Source organism: Gobio gobio (genome assembly GCF_949357685.1).
Source record: "Gobio gobio genome assembly, chromosome: 13".
Lineage (NCBI taxonomy): Eukaryota > Metazoa > Chordata > Actinopteri > Cypriniformes > Gobionidae > Gobio > Gobio gobio.
In genome coordinates this window covers 26,480,402-26,499,287 of record NC_137106.1, presented here as the reverse complement: position 1 = coordinate 26,499,287, position 18,886 = coordinate 26,480,402, and the positions used below count along the sequence as shown (strand labels likewise).

At 40.1% G+C, this 18,886-nt stretch overlaps 1 protein-coding gene across 8 annotated transcripts in view; it reads left to right on the top strand.

Moving 5' to 3' along the window:
- Nucleotides 1-323: 323 nt before the first annotated feature.
- The window catches only part of ltbp1 (latent transforming growth factor beta binding protein 1), a 101,134-nt gene continuing 82,571 nt past the window's right edge, over nucleotides 324-18,886 (top strand). For 7 of the 8 annotated variants that reach the window (XM_079833443.1, XM_079833440.1, XM_079833442.1 and 4 more), the window contains exons 1-3: nucleotides 365-1,020; nucleotides 2,032-2,102; nucleotides 16,821-17,163. In XM_079833443.1, the coding sequence (XP_079689569.1) occupies nucleotides 692-1,020; nucleotides 2,032-2,102; nucleotides 16,821-17,163 (743 nt within the window). In that variant the 5' untranslated portion in view covers nucleotides 365-691. Of the gene's footprint in view, nucleotides 1,021-2,031; nucleotides 2,103-16,820; nucleotides 17,164-18,886 lie in introns of all 8 variants that reach the window. The other variant, XM_079833436.1, reaches the window with a different exon arrangement.

Sequence of the window (18,886 nt, the reverse complement as noted above, 5' to 3'; positions counted from 1 at the left end):
GTATTCTGTTTACATGAGCTTCAGCTTATCACGGCATTGCGTTAGCCAGTTATGCTAATGCAATTTTGTGTATAATGTTCAGTCCACATTTGATGCCCAATGCACTAGAATAACTTATTTTTCGTAAAGAGATGTGTGAAACTGTGGAATTGGCTGCCCTCTATATGACAGACTTGACTTATTATGGATGCACTTCTACAAACGACCCCCATCTTCAAAATCATAAGTCTGCAGAGTTCTACAGTTTTTTTCCCCCTTTGGTTTAAGGGTTCAGCCCCACATGTGTGTTCCAATAAGAGCTCCATCCCTGACGTCATGTCTGCAGGAGATTGGCTATATGGCTCGAGCACAAACTCCTGCCCTTGCACACACGCGCGCTGAAACTTTTCTAAGAGTTTTCAAACTTCTGCTCGAGCTCAAGTCGCGCGCACTCGAACTCTCTCGCCTCCTTGACTCCCGATTTCCCAGATTTCCGTTTCGTGCTTTGAAACTTTCTTTCACTTTAAGCATTGTCCCACTCTTTTAGAGGTATGTGTATGGCGAATAGATGACAGCGCGCGAGGGTTTACAACTGCTTCACACGCGACAGAGTGTAGCACTTATATAGTTTTATTTTTGTATCTTTCTTTCTATAGTGTGTGTATATAGTACATAGTGTTTTTTTCAAACTCCCCCAACACTTTCACTTCTTATGGATATGGCTGTGCTCATGTGGGACATCATTGTTTCTCTAACGTTATTTATTTCTCCGGCGTTGATTTCGGCGGATCAGAGAGGCTTCAGGAAACTGTACGTACTGCAGCCGGGACCGAGCGGTACGGACGGGGTTCACGTGAGCTCCATTTCATCGCACTCGGGATCGTCGGGACAGCCACACTCCTACAATGTGGAACTCAAAGCCAGCTTCGGCGGCCAGGTCCGAACCCGTAGAATGGGTCACCAACCGAACCCGAGCATTCCGATACGCCAGGACGCGCAGCCTGGTCGACACACAACCAGCCATCATATGAAAGTGTCAGGGTAAGATCAGAGCCACATATATTCAAGTACACAACACTTTACATTGAATGTCGAACAAAATAGCCTACTTTTTTATTTTATTTGAATGATAATTATGTTGTATATTGAGATATTGTATTATCTTTGGATTATTAATGAGTATTGTAGTGTTAAAAAAGTTTTTTATCTTTTTGCGGTCTAAATGGTCACAAAGTTCATGACTCCAAACAACTGACACTAAAAGTAACTTTACCTGGGAATACCAATATTGAGTGCTTTTCTTTAGAGACTATATTATTGGTATAAATATCGGTTTAAAAAAAACGGATTACTGAGCTGTCTTCATTTTACAGTTTGTTCATTAAAAGTAAATGTAAAAATTAGCCATAAGAAGAAACAATTATATGAAAGCTAAATTCTAAAGTGATGCGTCCATTGTAATGATAAACTTAAATTGTTTCTCATTACATTGTTAATAGAAATAAGAATGTGAGTGTTTTAGTTCTATCTTTTGATCGCCAGTGGTTTGTTGACAGCCAGATGCCATTAAGCACCGATAAATTAAAGTCTACAGTGATCATAATGTTCTAAAAAGCACACTAACATCTGTTGTTTCAGGAAACCACACAAGCCAGTTTAAATGTAGGCTACCGGCTCCCCTAGCAATGAACCTGATGCCCCTTAAAAATGTTCAGCAGGCCATTCACAAAGATTTTTCCACATTCCCTACAATCACAAAGAGTATTGAGTGCATCCCAGCCTTGCATTTCTTCATATGTTCTGCACTTTGGATCAGTTCCTCTTATTTGCTGTTAAGTACAGTATGAAATTGCACAGTGGGAATAAGAGGACTGATTATATTGGAGCCTCAACCAGCTTTGGCCCCAGGCCCTCACATCACTTCAGTGAGAGCAGACTTACATCAGAAACCGCTCTGGGTGGGCGGGTGGGGGCTGAGTGGGTTGGGGGTTACAGTAAGGTTAGTATGTTCAGTGGGGTTGTGTGTGAGTGTGACTGTTGATGTCATTGCAGAGTGAACGTCTGTGGGGGGCAGTGCTGTGTTGGTTGGAGCAAGACCCCAGGATCTCAGCGCTGCACTAAACGTGAGTTATGACGATTCTTTTGTATCATGCACGTGCTTGGGTTCTCTCAAGTCTTTTCTTTTAAACTTCACTTTAAAAACTTGCTTGGACAAGGGAATCCCTTTAATCACCCTGGAAGTCAAGTTCAGAATGGTGTTTTGCTACAGACTGTGGGTGTCACATGAAATTAGCTTTCAACAAAATCTGGAAGAGGGGGTTGAGTTTGTCTGATAAGGAAAGGTTTAGGCTTTTAACAGAAAGTTGCTGTTTCCATTGTATTTAGGGATCATCTTGGAGTTACCAATCCTGGACATCATCATTTACTGATCACATACTGTCGCGCATGTTGGGTCGGGCAGTTGTGACCTAATGTTAGAGTCGGACTTGGTAACCCGAAGGTTATGGGTTCGAGTCTCAGTATACCGGCAGGAAATGTAAGTGGGGGGAGTGAATGAACAGCGCAGCAAAAATGGCTGCCCACTGCTCCGGGTGTGTGTGTTCAATACTCACTGCTGTGTGTGTGCACTTGGATGGGTGAAATGCCGAGCACAAATTCCAAGTATGGGACACCACTTGGCTACACATCACATCACTTTAAATGTGGCTCCAAACCCATGCTATGTGCTTTTGAGCAAGACATTCAACTGTCTTGCACCATAGTCTCACTGCAATGCATTGTCCAGAAACGCTACACAAATGTATACTAAATATAAGCAAGAATAGTTGAATTCACATATTAAACTAATGGTTTAGAGCTCTATATGTCATAAATTTAAAATTCCGTCATCACAGAATAATTAAAGTCATACAGGGTAAGGGTGTTGTGATTATGACTTTAATTCTTCTGTGGAATACACAAAAAACATACTTTAAAATGTGTTTTGTCAATGAAAGTCAGTAGGGTCAAGTGTTGTTTTGGACCCCAATGACTTTTATTGAATGGACAAAGAAAATAATTAATGTCATACAGATTTGGAACAACATGAGGGTAAATAAATGTCAGAATTTTCATGTTTGCCTGAACTCTCTCTTTAATGCCATGAGCAGTTGCTGTGGTTAAAAAGTGGCATATGCTGAGACATTTTATGGTGTCCTTCATAAACAACCAGACAGACAGCTGCAGTGCCCACCTGTGAGTGGAGTCAAAACTGTCTTCGTCAGATCTTAAGTAGAGGGATGGGGGGTGGTTTAAAAGAGGGTGTTTACTGTTATCATAGGTGTACATTTTGAGTGGGTGGCGGCAGATGATATGTGATAGCGTATATCAGCAAACACTCAGTATATCACAACACGCTCAAGTTACAAGAAAATCTGAACATTAATCTGCAAGTTATTGCAGACAAAATCAGAGCATCAACATGGGAATGAAAACTATGGGATTATGACAGAAAGCGTTTTGAATAATTCATCGGCATTTTAAAATTCTGTTACTGACAGAAATGTTTCAGTTAATGCAATAGACAGAAAGTACAATCATAGAAAACTAAGTTAGAAGTACACAGAGGTGTGGGGCAATTGTTTAGGTATAGAGAGTATGATAAACCAGTGGAAGGGCTGGATCAGTTTATCCTTACTTAGCCTGTGTGTTTCTACCAGCAGGTTATATAAGAACCGGCCACTGTATGTGTGGAAGGACATGGAGGCCACCAGGGAAAAGCAGGAGTTGCACCTCCACCCGCTGTCTCAGTCTTACATCCAACACACATTCCTTTTACCCACCTTCTACACATATCCTAGACGATCAATATTGTGTCTACATCCCCTGTCTCCAGTGACATTCCTCCTTCCTTCCCCTTGTTTTTCAGGAATGATAAATTGGCGTTTTTGTGTGTACAGTCTATGGCACCTCCAAGATTGTGTCTTGGATGTCTGCTGCATTTTGACAAAGTGTTTTGTCTTGGAGCTTTGCTTCGAACATCAGGTGTACATTTTACTAGTGTACAGTGATTATGCAGACAATTTCATCCAAGTGATCTTTCTCATACATTAAAGTCAGCCTTGGTTCTATATTTGATGGATATGGTTTTGTTTCTCATGGGCTTGTCTGCAAACTACACAGCCATAGAGAATATGGGTTTTTGCAGACAGTTTGTAATTTTTCAGTGGCAGATACTTTATCCTTTCACAGCTTAATGACTTGACGACTACGTCAACCATTCAGTCAGGTTGATTTCTTTAAAAAGTGCAGACAACTATTAAGATACTGCTCGATTTGTTTGAGCCTGACACAGCAACACTGCTTTAACCAATCCTTACGTGGAGAGTTTGGGGGTGGGGCTTTTTGTTGGACTGCTTAAACAAGCAGACTAATGTTTTGAAAGCACTACAGAACCACAGTGATTTGGTGTAAAACCTTTAGAATAACAATATTGTACCAATATTGGCAGTTACTTATTGTCTTTGTCATTTTTCAAAGCAAAAATTTCCAAACAAAGCTAAAGAAAAATGAATTGTCACGCCTCTCCAGGAAAACACAGTTGTGCCGTTTTGTTCTTAAACAAATCCGTTTTTGAACTGGTCTCAAAAATATTGAAAACGGTAAGTAAGTGATTCGGTAATTTGTTTCTCTGCTTTTTGAAGGAATTGGTTGAGTGAATTATCCAGTGACTCAGTCATAAAGTACCTCCACCTACTGGTAGAACAATCACGAAAAAATCCCCAACACAATAATGCACAGTAAAGTCTGTTTGAACAGAAGGCATCATATATGTACGTTTGCAATTAATATTAGTAATACAATTATACTATTATTCATTTATTGTGTATAGACAGAGAGAAAGAGGGAGAAAAAGAGAAACCCCCTGTTTACAGAAAGAGGTCCTGTTTACACAGGCAAAGGAATCACTTTGCAGGCCATCTGGAGCAAACCCAGAGCACATTCCTGCTTCAGCCATCCCTTTTATTTTCAATGGAGGCGTCTATAGTTTGATGTCAGCTGCACAGTGAGTGGCCTGAGAGCCCTTAAATTTGAGCTGAAATGTAACAGAACGTTTTTAATGGAAGACCTTGCAGGAAAATTGAGTGTGGAAAGGGAAGCCTCTTTAACACCTCAGAGAACGTCTCTATGACCGTTTTTCTGCTGACTCAGGAAATCTTGGGTTTATATTGTTTAAATTTTTTTTATGTCACTATAGTGTCACAAAACCATTTGTTTTTATGTTTTGCCCACCTTTTGTGAAAGGTTATTCTCATAAACGTGACTTATGATATAGGGTCACCATTATGTATGCTTTGGAGTAAATTAAGAATAAAATATGACCTTTTTCGTTCATCTGACAGCAGCATTAGATGTAGGAATTCATGGTGACTGGGACATAGCAGCGAGAATAAATCATGGGTCTACCATTTTTCATCAGTTTCATTGCTCATATATTTTTCTATATAGGGGGAAAATGAAAAAGTCCCGGTTGTAGTCAGTACCTCCCCTTGTGTCTATATATCTTCCTTTCCATTTGTGTTTTAGAATTACTATGTCTCCTCTCTCCACCTCTCCTGTCTCAAAAGATAGACCTGATCGTAAATTTTCCTGCTAAAAGTTTAATGGGGTTTGATTTTTCAGCTTTTAATGCTCACCTCACTCAGAAAGTGGTAACAAAGAGAATTGTCTGAATAAAAGCAGCTTTTGTTTTTCCTGGCTGGTTCTTCCGAGCTGCATGGAACTTCGTAGGTGAAGTGTTTAACCCGGAGCTGTCAGTCATCCAGGTTTTGTCGCTGACATCGAGTCCTATTATTGTACAGTGCAGAGGGGCACTGGGATATTGGCCTTCTTATTTTACCACCAGGATATTGCACTCCAGTTCCTTATCTCTAACGGAACAGGAAGAGTGTTAATCCTGGTTCTTTTTTGGCCCATCAAGTCCTATAAATAAATGGCAATGTAGACCAGGGGCCAACTTACATGCACTGCTAAATATTTGAGCATTGCACCATTAAATTTAGTTGAAACATATCCCTACATATAAACTAAATATTTACGGAAGACTTCAACCAGGAATAATAGTTGGTATAAACTAGCAGAACGATTGGATTTCATCAATGAGCTCATGTTTTAACTGACAGATAAATGATGTTGACATTTACACCCATTTATATTTTTAGAGAGGGAGCTTTATGTGAATAAATGAGTTCTTAGCAGCTCTCCTGCATGAAACCAATCTTAATGGTGAACTTTCCAGTGTGCCTCACCCTGTCATTTGTGCATGCCAGGGTTTCAAAACAAAATATGTAATTTAAAATAAATAAATAGCACATTTTCAATTTTTTATTTAAAAATGTATTGCCCTTTAAGATACAGTTCCTGAATTATTTATTTATGTATTTAATTAATTGGACTAATTGGACTAATGAATGTAATTATGTATTTAATTACATTTTTTGGTTATTTTTTAACACAATTTCTTCTTACAATTTTGAAGGCGGCTTATTGGATCAGTAATAGTAAATGTCCTATTATGCTTATTCTGTTTCTGTTCAAATGCACATTACTTGACGGAGAGCTTACAAACTACTAGTTAAGTCTTGCCTTAAAGGGGTGATGAATTGAGAAATCAACTTTCTCTTGAGCCTTTGATATAAAGTATAAAAGTTCATCATGATATAAGAATATCCTGTAAGTTTGAAAACTTCCTTGTTAGTCAAAGAAAAGCTTTTATTTACACCAGGCCCAGAAAATGCTCAATCTCAGAATATGTCGACCCTTGACGTCATCGTATGCTGAAACGCCGCCTCAACAGATAAATATGTACGCCTGATTCTGTAGCCCCGCCCACCGACTCGTGGAGCTAAATGGATCGCGTTACCGAACATGCTTGAAGATAGCTAGATATTGCGCTGTGCCTAGTTGTGGAAGAACACAGTCGCTGCATAAGCTTCCTTCGGATTCTAATATTGGAAATGTGTGTATATGAATGAATATCCAGCTCACGTGGGGAAGACATTGCACGTATGTTCATTTCACCGGATTCGTTTGTAAACAAGAGACTGGATTTGCAGACAGGATGAGATTACATGAATGAATGAAGCAAATACAATGTTACATTGTGTACATGTCTGAACACACTGTCACAGGGCTCGCAAAGCCAAGCGTTCCGAGGCTATGTGTTTTCCAGAGGGGCTGGAACAATGGAAATAACATTGCTTTCTTGATGTGCATTGTTCACTCTCTTGACTTGATATTTGAAGGAAAAATACAATTGCGAAAGTTTTGATCATGCTGTCTGCAACAAGCTTGGCGCGCGCGTATATCCACCGATCGGGCGGGCCAAGTTATATAAAATAACATTCATATTAATTGTGGGTGGATGAGAGATAAATCATTGTGTTTGTTTGATAAAGACATTTTGTAAGCCCTGAGGGACGAATCATTCCGGTTGCCGTTTTCCCACACGCTTTCAAAACAATCCCTCACGCGTACTCATGGGGGAGCCGAAGCTCATTAAGTCTGAAAAGCTTATCCAATCATAGCAGTGGGCATTTACTTCGAAATCTTCAGTCCGGCACGCCCATAAAAACCGAGCGTGTCTTGAGAGAGCCTCAAAACCAGGGCTGGAAATTTTTACTTATTCATTTTTGATGTTTTTGAATGTAAAAACCACACAAACGTCACAAGTAGACCTCAGAAAACAGTATAAAAAAAACATTAGTTTTAAGAACAAATGGTGCAGCCAAGTTAGGGGTGGGACAAAATATCGATTGGGCAATATATAGTTGTCCTTCTCCGTGCGATACGAGAATCGATACGCTGCCGCCAAATATCGATATTTTAATGAATAAAATAAGGTTTCTCGAAGTGACGCTTAACACATGAATGAGGGAAATGTTAACTATCCTAAGAAAAAGAGGTTTTTAATGGTATTGGCGGACGGCAGTGTGAGAAAAATAATAAAATCCCCAGCCATGTTTAAGTCCAAAGTCTGGAAAACCTGCACTTGACCTTTATACTGGCATTTTGTTTTCTTTGACAGATATCATGATGAATCATCATAGGATTGTCTAGCAATATATATTGATCATCTCAGAATTGCTGTATTGTGATATTAGCAGTATCATGAGCCATGTGTCGTATAGTATCATGAGGTACCCTGTGATTCCCATCCTTAGACCAAGTACAGACAAATTAGTAGTGACTAAGCCCTTAGTGAACTTTATGTCCCAATTTAAATAAGACCAGCTTGTGCAGCCATACACTGGAGATCAGTACAGAACTAAGATCAGTAAATCACGGATCCGGTTTTTAAAGCGCCTTATTTATCTCACCGGGCTTTTTTTGAACACAAATTAACTGGATAAATGGACTTTTTCAGAGTGTTACACTTGTCATTATGGACATAAAGCTACAAACAATAAAAGCGTCATGTTATTCCCGGCAAAATCTTATCTAGGCAAAAAAATGTCTTGTTATTGGAATCTTGTTGTTTAGGATGCAGTGTTAAAATACGGCTTAACATATTTAACAGACTTCTGAGAAACGGAATTGAGTTTGACTGTGAAAAACCAGCAGACATGCTTGAAAGCTGTTTGAACAGAGGTCATGAAGTGAGCTTAGGTTCAGTCTACAGAATGACTGCCACCTTGTTGTTCTCTCTTCCCTGAGGAGTTTTCGTGCTGGCATTTGCCATGTGATATGCATTCAGAAGCTTCTCAGACTTTCCTTGAGTTCTTTTATTGGATTGAGATCATCAGGAAACATTCAGAGCATTTTTGTTTTTCTCAGACAGACGTGGGTTTGGGGGAGTTGATGGGTGATTTAATTTGTCTGCACAATGGAGGACTGTAGCGATGAAGAGCTTGCGGATGGTGAAACCTGTAATGTAAATTTAGGACCAGCATACGATTTTTGAATCGATGACAGCTTCGATTTAATGCCACGACATAATTTAACATCTAATTTATAGTTTGTTTTACAAGTTTTACAACATGTAAAATGCAATGAACGCTCATGTCTTTCCTCTGAGCCTGGATTTCTCATATTGCTCATCTGAAGTGTTTGAGTGTTTTTCCTGAGCTCAGGCATATGTGCACAGCTCACCGCTGAAAGACTGCTCAGTCTATTTCGTCCCTCAACTGAACACGGCCCAAAACATTCACGTCCCTCGCCAGATAAAACACAACATGAAAATATTTCACCTGGGTTCCACAGCACGGCAGAGAGACAGATACGTTTTTCCTGGCTGTCCGTGCTGAAAAGGTGTCCTGGATCTGCAGGAACAGGTGACTAGGTTGAGGAACCTGCTGTGATGGGCCTAAACTAGAGAAGAGATCAATTCTTTTGGTTCTCCGAATTCACTAGTTGCACCCCTCATGCATATGGTAATTCAGTACAGATACCCCGTGTCTTATTTATTAACCACCTGTAATGCAATGTAACCAACACAAACAGTCATTTACATTTATATGTAAATTAGGCTTACTGTATTATAGTTTTTAAGAAAATGTACCAGATTAAATTGGTCCTCAAATATGTCACCAGCAGTTGCAGTCTTCAGATTGACCGGGGTGGGTTGAGCGATTAGGTTTGCTTTAGTGGTTTTATATTTTCCAGTGTTTGACTTTTAAAGAATAATCAGTGTACATGCGTTAATTTTCAAAACTCAGCGGTCCAGAGTCAATTATTCCACTTATGTTGGGGTTAGCATTAGCACATGCTCAAGTGTAATTTCATGACAATTTTTGCTTTCGTCCCTAAAGCATTTATTTCTTTATGCCACTTATGAAATCTCTTTGGCCTAAGACACCATTACAAGTTTGAAAAGTACATGACAAAGTGGATAACACTTCAGGTGCTAAGACCCTCAAAAACAAGCAAAAGCACCATCAGTTGATAATGTAATAATTTACTGGTGCAACAGATTGGGCAGATTTGCACATTTGTGTTCGCGCTCTGGAGAGCACCAAATGCATCTATTTAGAATGTGTTTTTGCAGCGGTGAGTAATGTAGCCAATCACAGATATAGTTCTTGATCTCTTGAAAGCGATCAGAATCTCACCGCTCAAAACGGCAGAGTTTATATTCAGTGCTGAGTTAATGCAGGCTCGTGAAACTCGAGGCTATACAGTCTATAAAATCCATTGAATAAAACTATTGATTTTCATGCTGCTAAGAGGCTGCATGCTTCACTCTGCACAAGACAGAAATATCCTCCTGAGACCCAGAATAGAGGTTTTGCCTCTGTAGAGGACATTATATTTTAGTGAATTTCTCTGACAACACAATTTTAAGTCTGGATATTCTTAATGAAATATGATATTCTTATGAAAATATTCCTTTTTATTACTCCCATTATTACACGTCTTTTTACATTACATATTGTCCCAAAAACACATTACTATGCAAATTAGATATAGTGTATAGATGCATTGCATAGAATGGGAATGGCATGGCCATGTTTATCATTAATTATTCTGTTAGGCCTTTATCTTTCATAACATGGTTGAGAATCATCTTTATACAAAGTTTGGATAAAAAAAAAAGCTTGAAGCATAAAAATTGATTGGTGAATGAAAAAAAAAAATCCCATTGTTTTTTGCCTATTGATGTCTTTTACATTTGACATTTTCTCAATAAATGGGTTCTGGTGTCCTCTACGGAGCAGAGGATATAGCATATAACATTGGATTTTTTTTTTAACCCAAACATATCCATTTGTTTTTTATACTCCAAACTATGTAAAGCTTTTTCAAAACTTTTTTTCTGGTTCTCAGGAAGATGACATGTTAAAATACTAGTAATGCATTAAAGCAATGTAAAGGCAGACTAATAGATTGATAGACAAACATTTGTAGCAAAATAAATTCAAAATTGAAATTCCAATTATTGGTATAACTGGAACTTGTAAATAATCCTAAATTTCTCACTGTATGGTGGAGCCGTTGCTTAGCCTACATTTACACTTTACAATTCTCACTATGAACTAGTTGCTTATTTGCCTGTATATTACTAGGATATTGGCTGTTTATTAGTACTTATAAAGCACATATTAACGCCTTATTCTACATCCCTTAATCCTACCCAATACCTAAATTTAACAACTACCTTACTATTAATAACCAGTAATTAGGAGTTTGAGGCAAAAGTCGTAGTTAATAGTGAGAATTGGACCCTAATCTAAAGTGTGAACACAAAGTGATATAGAACTGTAATGTGGCACAAAAAGTCCTTCATAGATATAACTTAACACCTTGGAACGTTGGTCAACCAATCAGAATCAAGCATGCAGCAATGCAGTAGTGTAATTAAAGGGATGGTTAATAAATAAATTCCCAAAATAAATTCTGTCATCAGTTGTCGTTTCAAGTTGGTTTGGAACAACATGAGGGTGAGTAAATGATGACAGAATTATCTTTTTTGGTGAACTTTCACTTCAAGGTTAATAAAAATGCTTGTTTTCCAGTTTAATTAAAGCATTGCGTGTTAGAGAGGAGTTTGCTGTACCAACCTCCATGAAAACTTGTGAAATGCCTCTCCTGTCTGCTCACACTGCAGGCTTCCAGTCCTCAGGTAGTAGCTTAGCATGCTAACCCACGTTACTTTCTTGTTCAAGCAAATCCAAATTGAACCTTTCAGATTCAACACATTTGAAGAGGTTAGAGCTGTTGGAGAGCTCTGCAACAGATCCTCTTGAATGAGCTCTTAGATGTGTTACATGTATAAAGCTCAGCGGAGAAATGGCCTGACCACAGTCGCCTTTAATTGGCTCTGTGTCTGCTGTGAAATACTAGCAGACTGAAATGGGCTTATCGACCATTCTGTCTGGGCGCATTCAGCTGTGTGGGAGCTCCTACACCGCTGAGCACATTGAGGGTACAATGCAACACATTTAACACCGATTTCAATATTGACTTGAGGGATAAAACTAATAAGAAGCTGGACATGTTGGAATTACCCAGCACTGCTCCCCGTAGCCTGGTCATCTTAGTCAGCAACATCGCCCTTTTATTTCTCTCTCATGCCTGCCTTTCTGAGACCTAACTTTATCTCTTGTGTTCTTTTCTTTGCTGTACAGTTTAGTCAGCAGGAAGGTTTGTTTGAAGAGGCATTGAGCAGAGGGTTTAACCTCCACATTGTACAGTAGCACAGCATTATTTACATCACATAATTTGTGATGTACTAACTCTGTACTCTGACGTACTCTACAAGTTACATTCTAAATTTATATTGAGAGACAGGATGCTTTGTGTGGTAGCTATACGTGTTATCTGGGGATAGTAGTGTTAACACAATGTGTCTGACGAATGTTTGATTCTCAATGGCTGATGCCAATAGCTAGTAACCTGGGTGGCCAAAATAATGGAGATGTACACTAGCGTTCAAACTTTCAGTTTGCGGTTTTTGAGATTATTCAATTTTTTTTAAAGAAATCTCTTATGCTTACCAAAGCTGCCATTTTTATAAATAAAAAAAAATAGATTAAAATAATTTAAAACATTTGTTTTCTATTTTAATATATTGACTATTTTTTATTTAATTGCACGGAGCTTGAGCTTGCCGTGATGCATGAGCCAGAGCCTAAAAGGTGGACCTGGGAATTATTTAGATTTTATTTCCCTGATTCTCCCTGCTTACCCAGCCCTCAAATCTTCAGTTCTCCAGCGTCGCCCAGGCAAGTAGATCCCACAGCTCTGCCTATAGCCGCTGATCCTGTCACTCTACCTCAGTCCATCAACCTTTTGGCTCTGTCTTGGCTCCTCTCTCCTCCGACCCCACCAGATACCATCGTCCTTGCGGCTCCACTATGCTCCCTCGTCCCTCCGGCTGCACATTTGTCAAGCGCCACCATGCCTAGGCTGCAGACTTACAAACCATCCACTGCACTCAGTTTTTGCACCCCTTCGGCTCCGTCTGGCTCCTCCTTCCACCCGGCTCTGCTGATCCTGTCACTCCACCTCAGTCCTTTGACCTGTTGTCTCTGCCTTGGCTCCTCCCTCGACCCCACCAGATACCATTGTCCTTGCAGTTCCTCCGGGCTCCCTCATCCCTCTCTGGCTTCGCCTTTGTCAGACGTCACCCAGCCATCACCACGGCCCGCTGCGCTCCGTCTTTCCACCCTTTCGGCTCTATCTAGCTCCGCCTTCCCCCCAGATCTGTCTCTAACTGCTGACCCTATCACTCCGCCTCAGCCCTTGATCTGTTGGCTCTGCCTTGGTTCCTCCCTCAACCCCACCAGATATCATCATTCTTGCGGCACCACCAGGCTCCCTAGTCCCTCCGGTGTCGCCTTTGTCAGATGTCGCCCTGCCATCGTCACGGACCGCTGCACTCCATCTCTGTACCCCTTCGGCTCTGTTTGGCTCAGTCCTCTGCCCCACCAGCTCTGCCTCAGTCCTCAGTCCTCAGGCACTCTGGCTCCACCTCAGAACCTGCAGCTCAGCCTGTGTGTTGCCCGGTCCCACCTGCTCTCTTTCTTCGCCCAGGGCTCCACCTCCATCGGCCTCCTCTCTGGTAGGTCATCCTTGCTGGGTCTTTACCTTGGTGCTCCCTGGCATATCCCTAGCTTCTCCACTCCCGTTGCCACCCTGATCTCTCCCTCCACCAGCACTTCTCGATCGGTTCCTGCCTTTCGCCTGCTCCACGTCCTCTCCTAGAGACTCCACCTTCCCTCCTCAGGGAAGCTTCGTTGTGTGTTTTGTGGATTCATTTTCTGATACACTTCGCAGTGCACGCTTCTCTACAGCCACTGCACATAAATGTCTTTACTGTCTGTTAAGATCAATTTAATGCATCTTTGCTAAATTAAAGTATTATTTCTTTCAAAAAAGAAAATAGAACATTGCTGACCCAAACTTTTGGACGGTGTGTGAGAATGTGATATAAGGGAATTTAATTTATTTTAATTAAGAGTTTAATATTTATATTCAATATTTACTGTACATGAAATTCACTACAAATATTTGAAACACAATTTTGCATTATCCATTAACTAGGCTTTTCGCAGATTTTGCACGTCTTTTTGTGTTCCACCGAAGAATGAAAGCCAAATGAGGACAGAATTTTAATTTTCACTGTACTGTTCCTTTAACTCATGCAGCACTTAACCTGTTTGTAAATGTGTATGTTGGGGTGAGTTCTTTAGTTTAAAATAATGATTTTCTGTGTACAATGTGCCAACATGTGTGTGCGGTTTGTATATATATATAGAAGAGGAGGTGTACACGGGCATGATATGAACAAGAACAGTGTTCTTATGTGTACTCTGTTTCTGAGGGCCGTCTCACTTTGTAACCCAGAGCCCCAGAGGGCCAATGAGGTACAGGGGAAAAGGAGGAAAAACCTAGTGAGGGTGGAAAAGAAAACAGAAATCCCCTGCTGTGGGTCATGTCAACTGAAATGAAAAACTCCTCAAACCAGGGAGAATGGTTTTTATGATGTCATATTTGATGTAATCACTCTCACCTCTGTCACAAGGCATGTGTATAATAATGAAATACTCATTTTTATCCAGCTTGTGTGTTTTTCTGTACAATATGTGGCAAAAATGTGTATATAAATTTGTATTGATTTTCATTTACACTATATTGCCAAAAGTTTTGGGACGCCTGCCTTTACATGCACATGAACTTTAATGACATTCTTAATCCGTAGGGTTTAATATGGAGTTGGCCCCCCAATTTTGCAACTATAACAGCTTCTGCTCTTCTGGGAATGCTTTCCACAAGGTTTAGGAGTGTGTTTATGGGGATTTTTAGAAGCACATTTATGAGGTCAGGCACTGATGTTGGACGAGAAGGCATGGCTCGCAGTCTCCGCTCTAATTCATCCCAAAGGTGTTCTGTTGGGTTGAGATCAGGACTCTGTGCAAGCCAGTCAAGTTCCTCCGCACCAAACTCGCTCATCCATGTCTTTATGGACCTTGCTTTGTGCACTGGTGCGCAGTCATTTTGGAACAGGAAGGGGCCATCCCCAAACTGTCCTCACAAAGTTGGGAGCATGAAATTGTCCAAAATGTCTTGGTATGCTGAAAGTTTCTTTCACTTGAACTATGGAGCCAAGCCCAACCCCTGAAAAACACCCCCAAACCATAATCCCCCCTCCACCAAACTTTACACATGGTACAATGCAGTCAGGCAAGTACTGTTCTCCTGGCAACCGCCAAACCCAGACTCATCCATCGGATTGCCAGACAGAAAAGCGTGTTTGGACACTCCAGAGAACACGTCTCCACTGCTCTAGAGTCCAATAGTGGCGTGCTTTACACCACTGCATCCGATGCTTTGCATTACACTTGATGATGTAAGACTTGGATGCAGCTGCTCGGCCATGGAAACCCATTCCATGAAGCTCTCTATGCACTTGTTCTTGAGCTAATCTGAAGGCCACATGAAGTTTGGAGGTCTGTAGCTATTGACTCAGTAGAAAGTTGGTGACTTCTGCGCACTGTGTGATCACTTAATGTGACTAACTGTAAATGTACTGATGAGCAGCAAGCTGCTCTGATTTTGTAAGTGTGTGTGTGTATGTAACACCATGTCTACACCAGACGCGAGCGGCGCGATGCGACACGACAAAAGACACTATAGCCCACTATAATCAGTGATGTTGTCTACACTGGATGCGGCGTGACGCGACACGAAAAATCCCAGACAGTAAACTGAAGCCTTGTTCTATTTATGACGTTCTGACATGATGGACAAATGCTTTGCAATGGTCGCTTTGTCGCATCCAGTTAGACAGCTCCTCCGGTGTAGACACGGTGTAAGTGTCTGTGTTCATTAGCCATAGAGGCCGCTAGGCTCTTTGTAGTTGAATGACAGCTTTTTTCCTTCTCCCCAATGATGTAATTACAGACCACAAGTCAACACCCGGTTATCCACTAATTTTCCCTCTCTTGCTCTTTCTCTGCCAGTCTATCTTTTGCTCTTTCTTTCTCTCATGATATGTGCAGAAAACAATTCTGCCCTTCATTTTCTTTTATAGATTTTGTTCCTCAGAAAATGATGAACTTTTTTGAGACATTTTGTGTACAAAAACTAATAACTTATAGAGTCTCTAAAGTATTAATTTATGCTGAAAATATTACAGGAATATATTTGTATAGGTAGCATGGCATGTTGTTGATTACCACAGATAGTTTTATTTTAAAAAAATCTAAAATAAATAGATAAACTACACTACGGAGCGCCTAAAAGGACATGGTGATTGAAAAAAATATGAGATGCGGTTTCTTTTGCGTTCCCTTGAGTAACTTTGCTTAGGCTCGCAAAACCTTTTGAGCTCTTTGCAAGCGAACGCAAAGTTTCCAGGGGGACCGCAAATGTTTTGCGAGCGAACACAAAGTTTCTTGGGGGAACGCAACACATTTGCGAGAGAACTCAAAAGCATTGACAAATAATTGCATGTATAATTGAAGTCTGTTAACTGCTTTCCCCTTAGACCCTTCCATTTCACCCTGCCAGACCTTTTCCGTTCTGCATTTTTGTTTCATGTATTGTTCTGTTTTGCTTTGCTTTTTGTTTTGCTTTGTATAGCTTTTAATCATACAACAGATTATTATTTGTCTTACTCAACAGCATGCCGACAGAAAATATTCATTTATACAACTTGTATATACATAACCAGACCAGCCTTGGGAGACTCTTTTCTTTAAACTTGGTTTCTTACGAGGTTTCTTAGAAAAGTTTTGGGCAAGCCCCTTTTTAAACATGCTTGTGGACATCTTGAATGCTAATTGCAATATATATGGAATTTATAATATTATATTTATTGTATTATGATTGTAATTAATTTTCTTTTCTTTTTTTTACAGCTAACTGTACTCCCCCATGCAAAAATGGAGGGATGTGCTTGCGGCCCCACATGTGTGTGTGTAAGCCAGGCTCTAAAGGCAAGTCCTGTGAACAGACCACTCTCCCCCCATCCTCTCATCCAACCGGACCACTAAATGGAAACACCAATAGTGGACTTCCAAACGGAGGTCATACGAATGGATACACCAACGGTCATAATGTAATTCCCCAGCGCCCCATTCCTCAGCAGATCTTCCCACAAGGCCAAGGTCAAGTGCCGTTACCGTTGCCAGGCTCCAACGGGGGACATCTGACTCTGTCCATGAAGCCGTCACCTAATGGACCCATTCCTTATCAACCACAGTGAGTATGATGGCTAGATTTAGTCATTTATAGCCTCCTGCTGTTGTAAGGCTGTCATGGTTCATGATGAATTTTCAGTCGTGATGGTTGTCTGGCATTATGATTTAAGGGAATTTGGTTATTTAGGTCAACAAATGCATCTCAAACAGGCCAAAACATTCCTAATTGTTTATATTTATTAATAAAAGGACAGTACAGAATTTCTTAGAAAATTTTCACTGACAGATTTTTGATTTCAGCATAAAGCTTGGTCCACGTTGTAAATGATTTCGGCTTAGAAAAGCCACTTGGGCAGGAAAACCCATCTTATTGATATTAAATAAAGTCCAACCACAGTTTTTTGTGAACTGGACATAGTTAGAAATCAACCGTTATTATTTATTTTATAAACAGTTATTATTTAGAACCAATGTTGGTACTGGTTATTAAGTGTCCAAAAACTGATATACAGTACATGGTTTTCATTTATTGTTCTGTTTCTGCTTTTTGACACAATCAAAAAGAAACTTATATTGCATTGAATAGTCAAATAATGTTGAATGCACAGTGGCGTAATGGCATTGTTGGGTGCTATTAAAAAGACTTGCTATATTTGAGAACCGATTAATGTGTGAATATCGGTATAGAATATTGATAAACCAATAATGAGACTGTGATTTAAGGGTATGCGTTTTAGTTTAGCATAGTACTGCACACAGCAAATGTGTGCGAGGAAGGTACCTTGGACTTTTTAGATTCCTCAGGCTTTTTGTCATTTTATTATTTTGGAATGAACTCCATAGCTCAATATTAATTCCAGACATCAGACCTGCAGATGTTAACGGTCTCTGCCCATTTCATGCCCCCTACTACTCTGCCTCTCAGCCTGGGTCTGTTTTACAGAAATACCTACTGTTTTTAATTCTGACTCACTGAAATCTTTTTACATGACTTACACTTGGGATCTCACCAAATCGTGACTCCTGAACTCCTGATGTCAGCCTAGTTTTCTCCTTTAATTTTTTGTTTGCCCTCAAAACACAATTTTTTATGAGATTCCTTTACCGTGAAAAGCCCCCTGCGGACTCTTTACCTTTGTTTTTGAGTAGGGTTGGGTTTTGGGGGTCTGGCTCTGGGTTTGATTTGACTGCCACGGCTTTAGACAGCTGTAAAGTTCACTATCATATTGGACATGTGGCACAGCTTTCTTTCTTCCTTTCTATCAGAGCAAATCAGACTGACTGCAGACGCTGAGTCAAAATCTCGAGATGTGGGGGAAAGCCACGGAATTTGCCCCCATGTTGGTTCCGGGAAAAGCTGTAATACTGCGGCAGGGCAGGATATTGATGAATTGTACTTAAAATATTAATGAAAGCAGTTTATGTGCTGGGACTGACGTGCATTTTCAGTCAGAGTTTGGACGTTTCTACTTGGTAATTGCAACCAGACCTGTCCTCGAAAGCTTCTGTGGGTTTCCACAGGGTTTATTGTGTGCAGGAAGGAGGTAGGCCTCTCTCCAGAACTCCCCTTCCTCTCAGCTGCAGACAAACTTCTTGCTCAACATTTGAGAGGAATTTCCTGCATTTTAGATATTTAGTTTATTTTAAATATTTTCAGTACAGGTAATCAGTATTTCATTATATTTTTAATATAATATTTAGGTTACGAAAGCCAAAAAGACAAGTGTTGGTAGGGTTGTCAGGATACCAGAATTTACATAACATTTTGTGTTTATGTTAATATT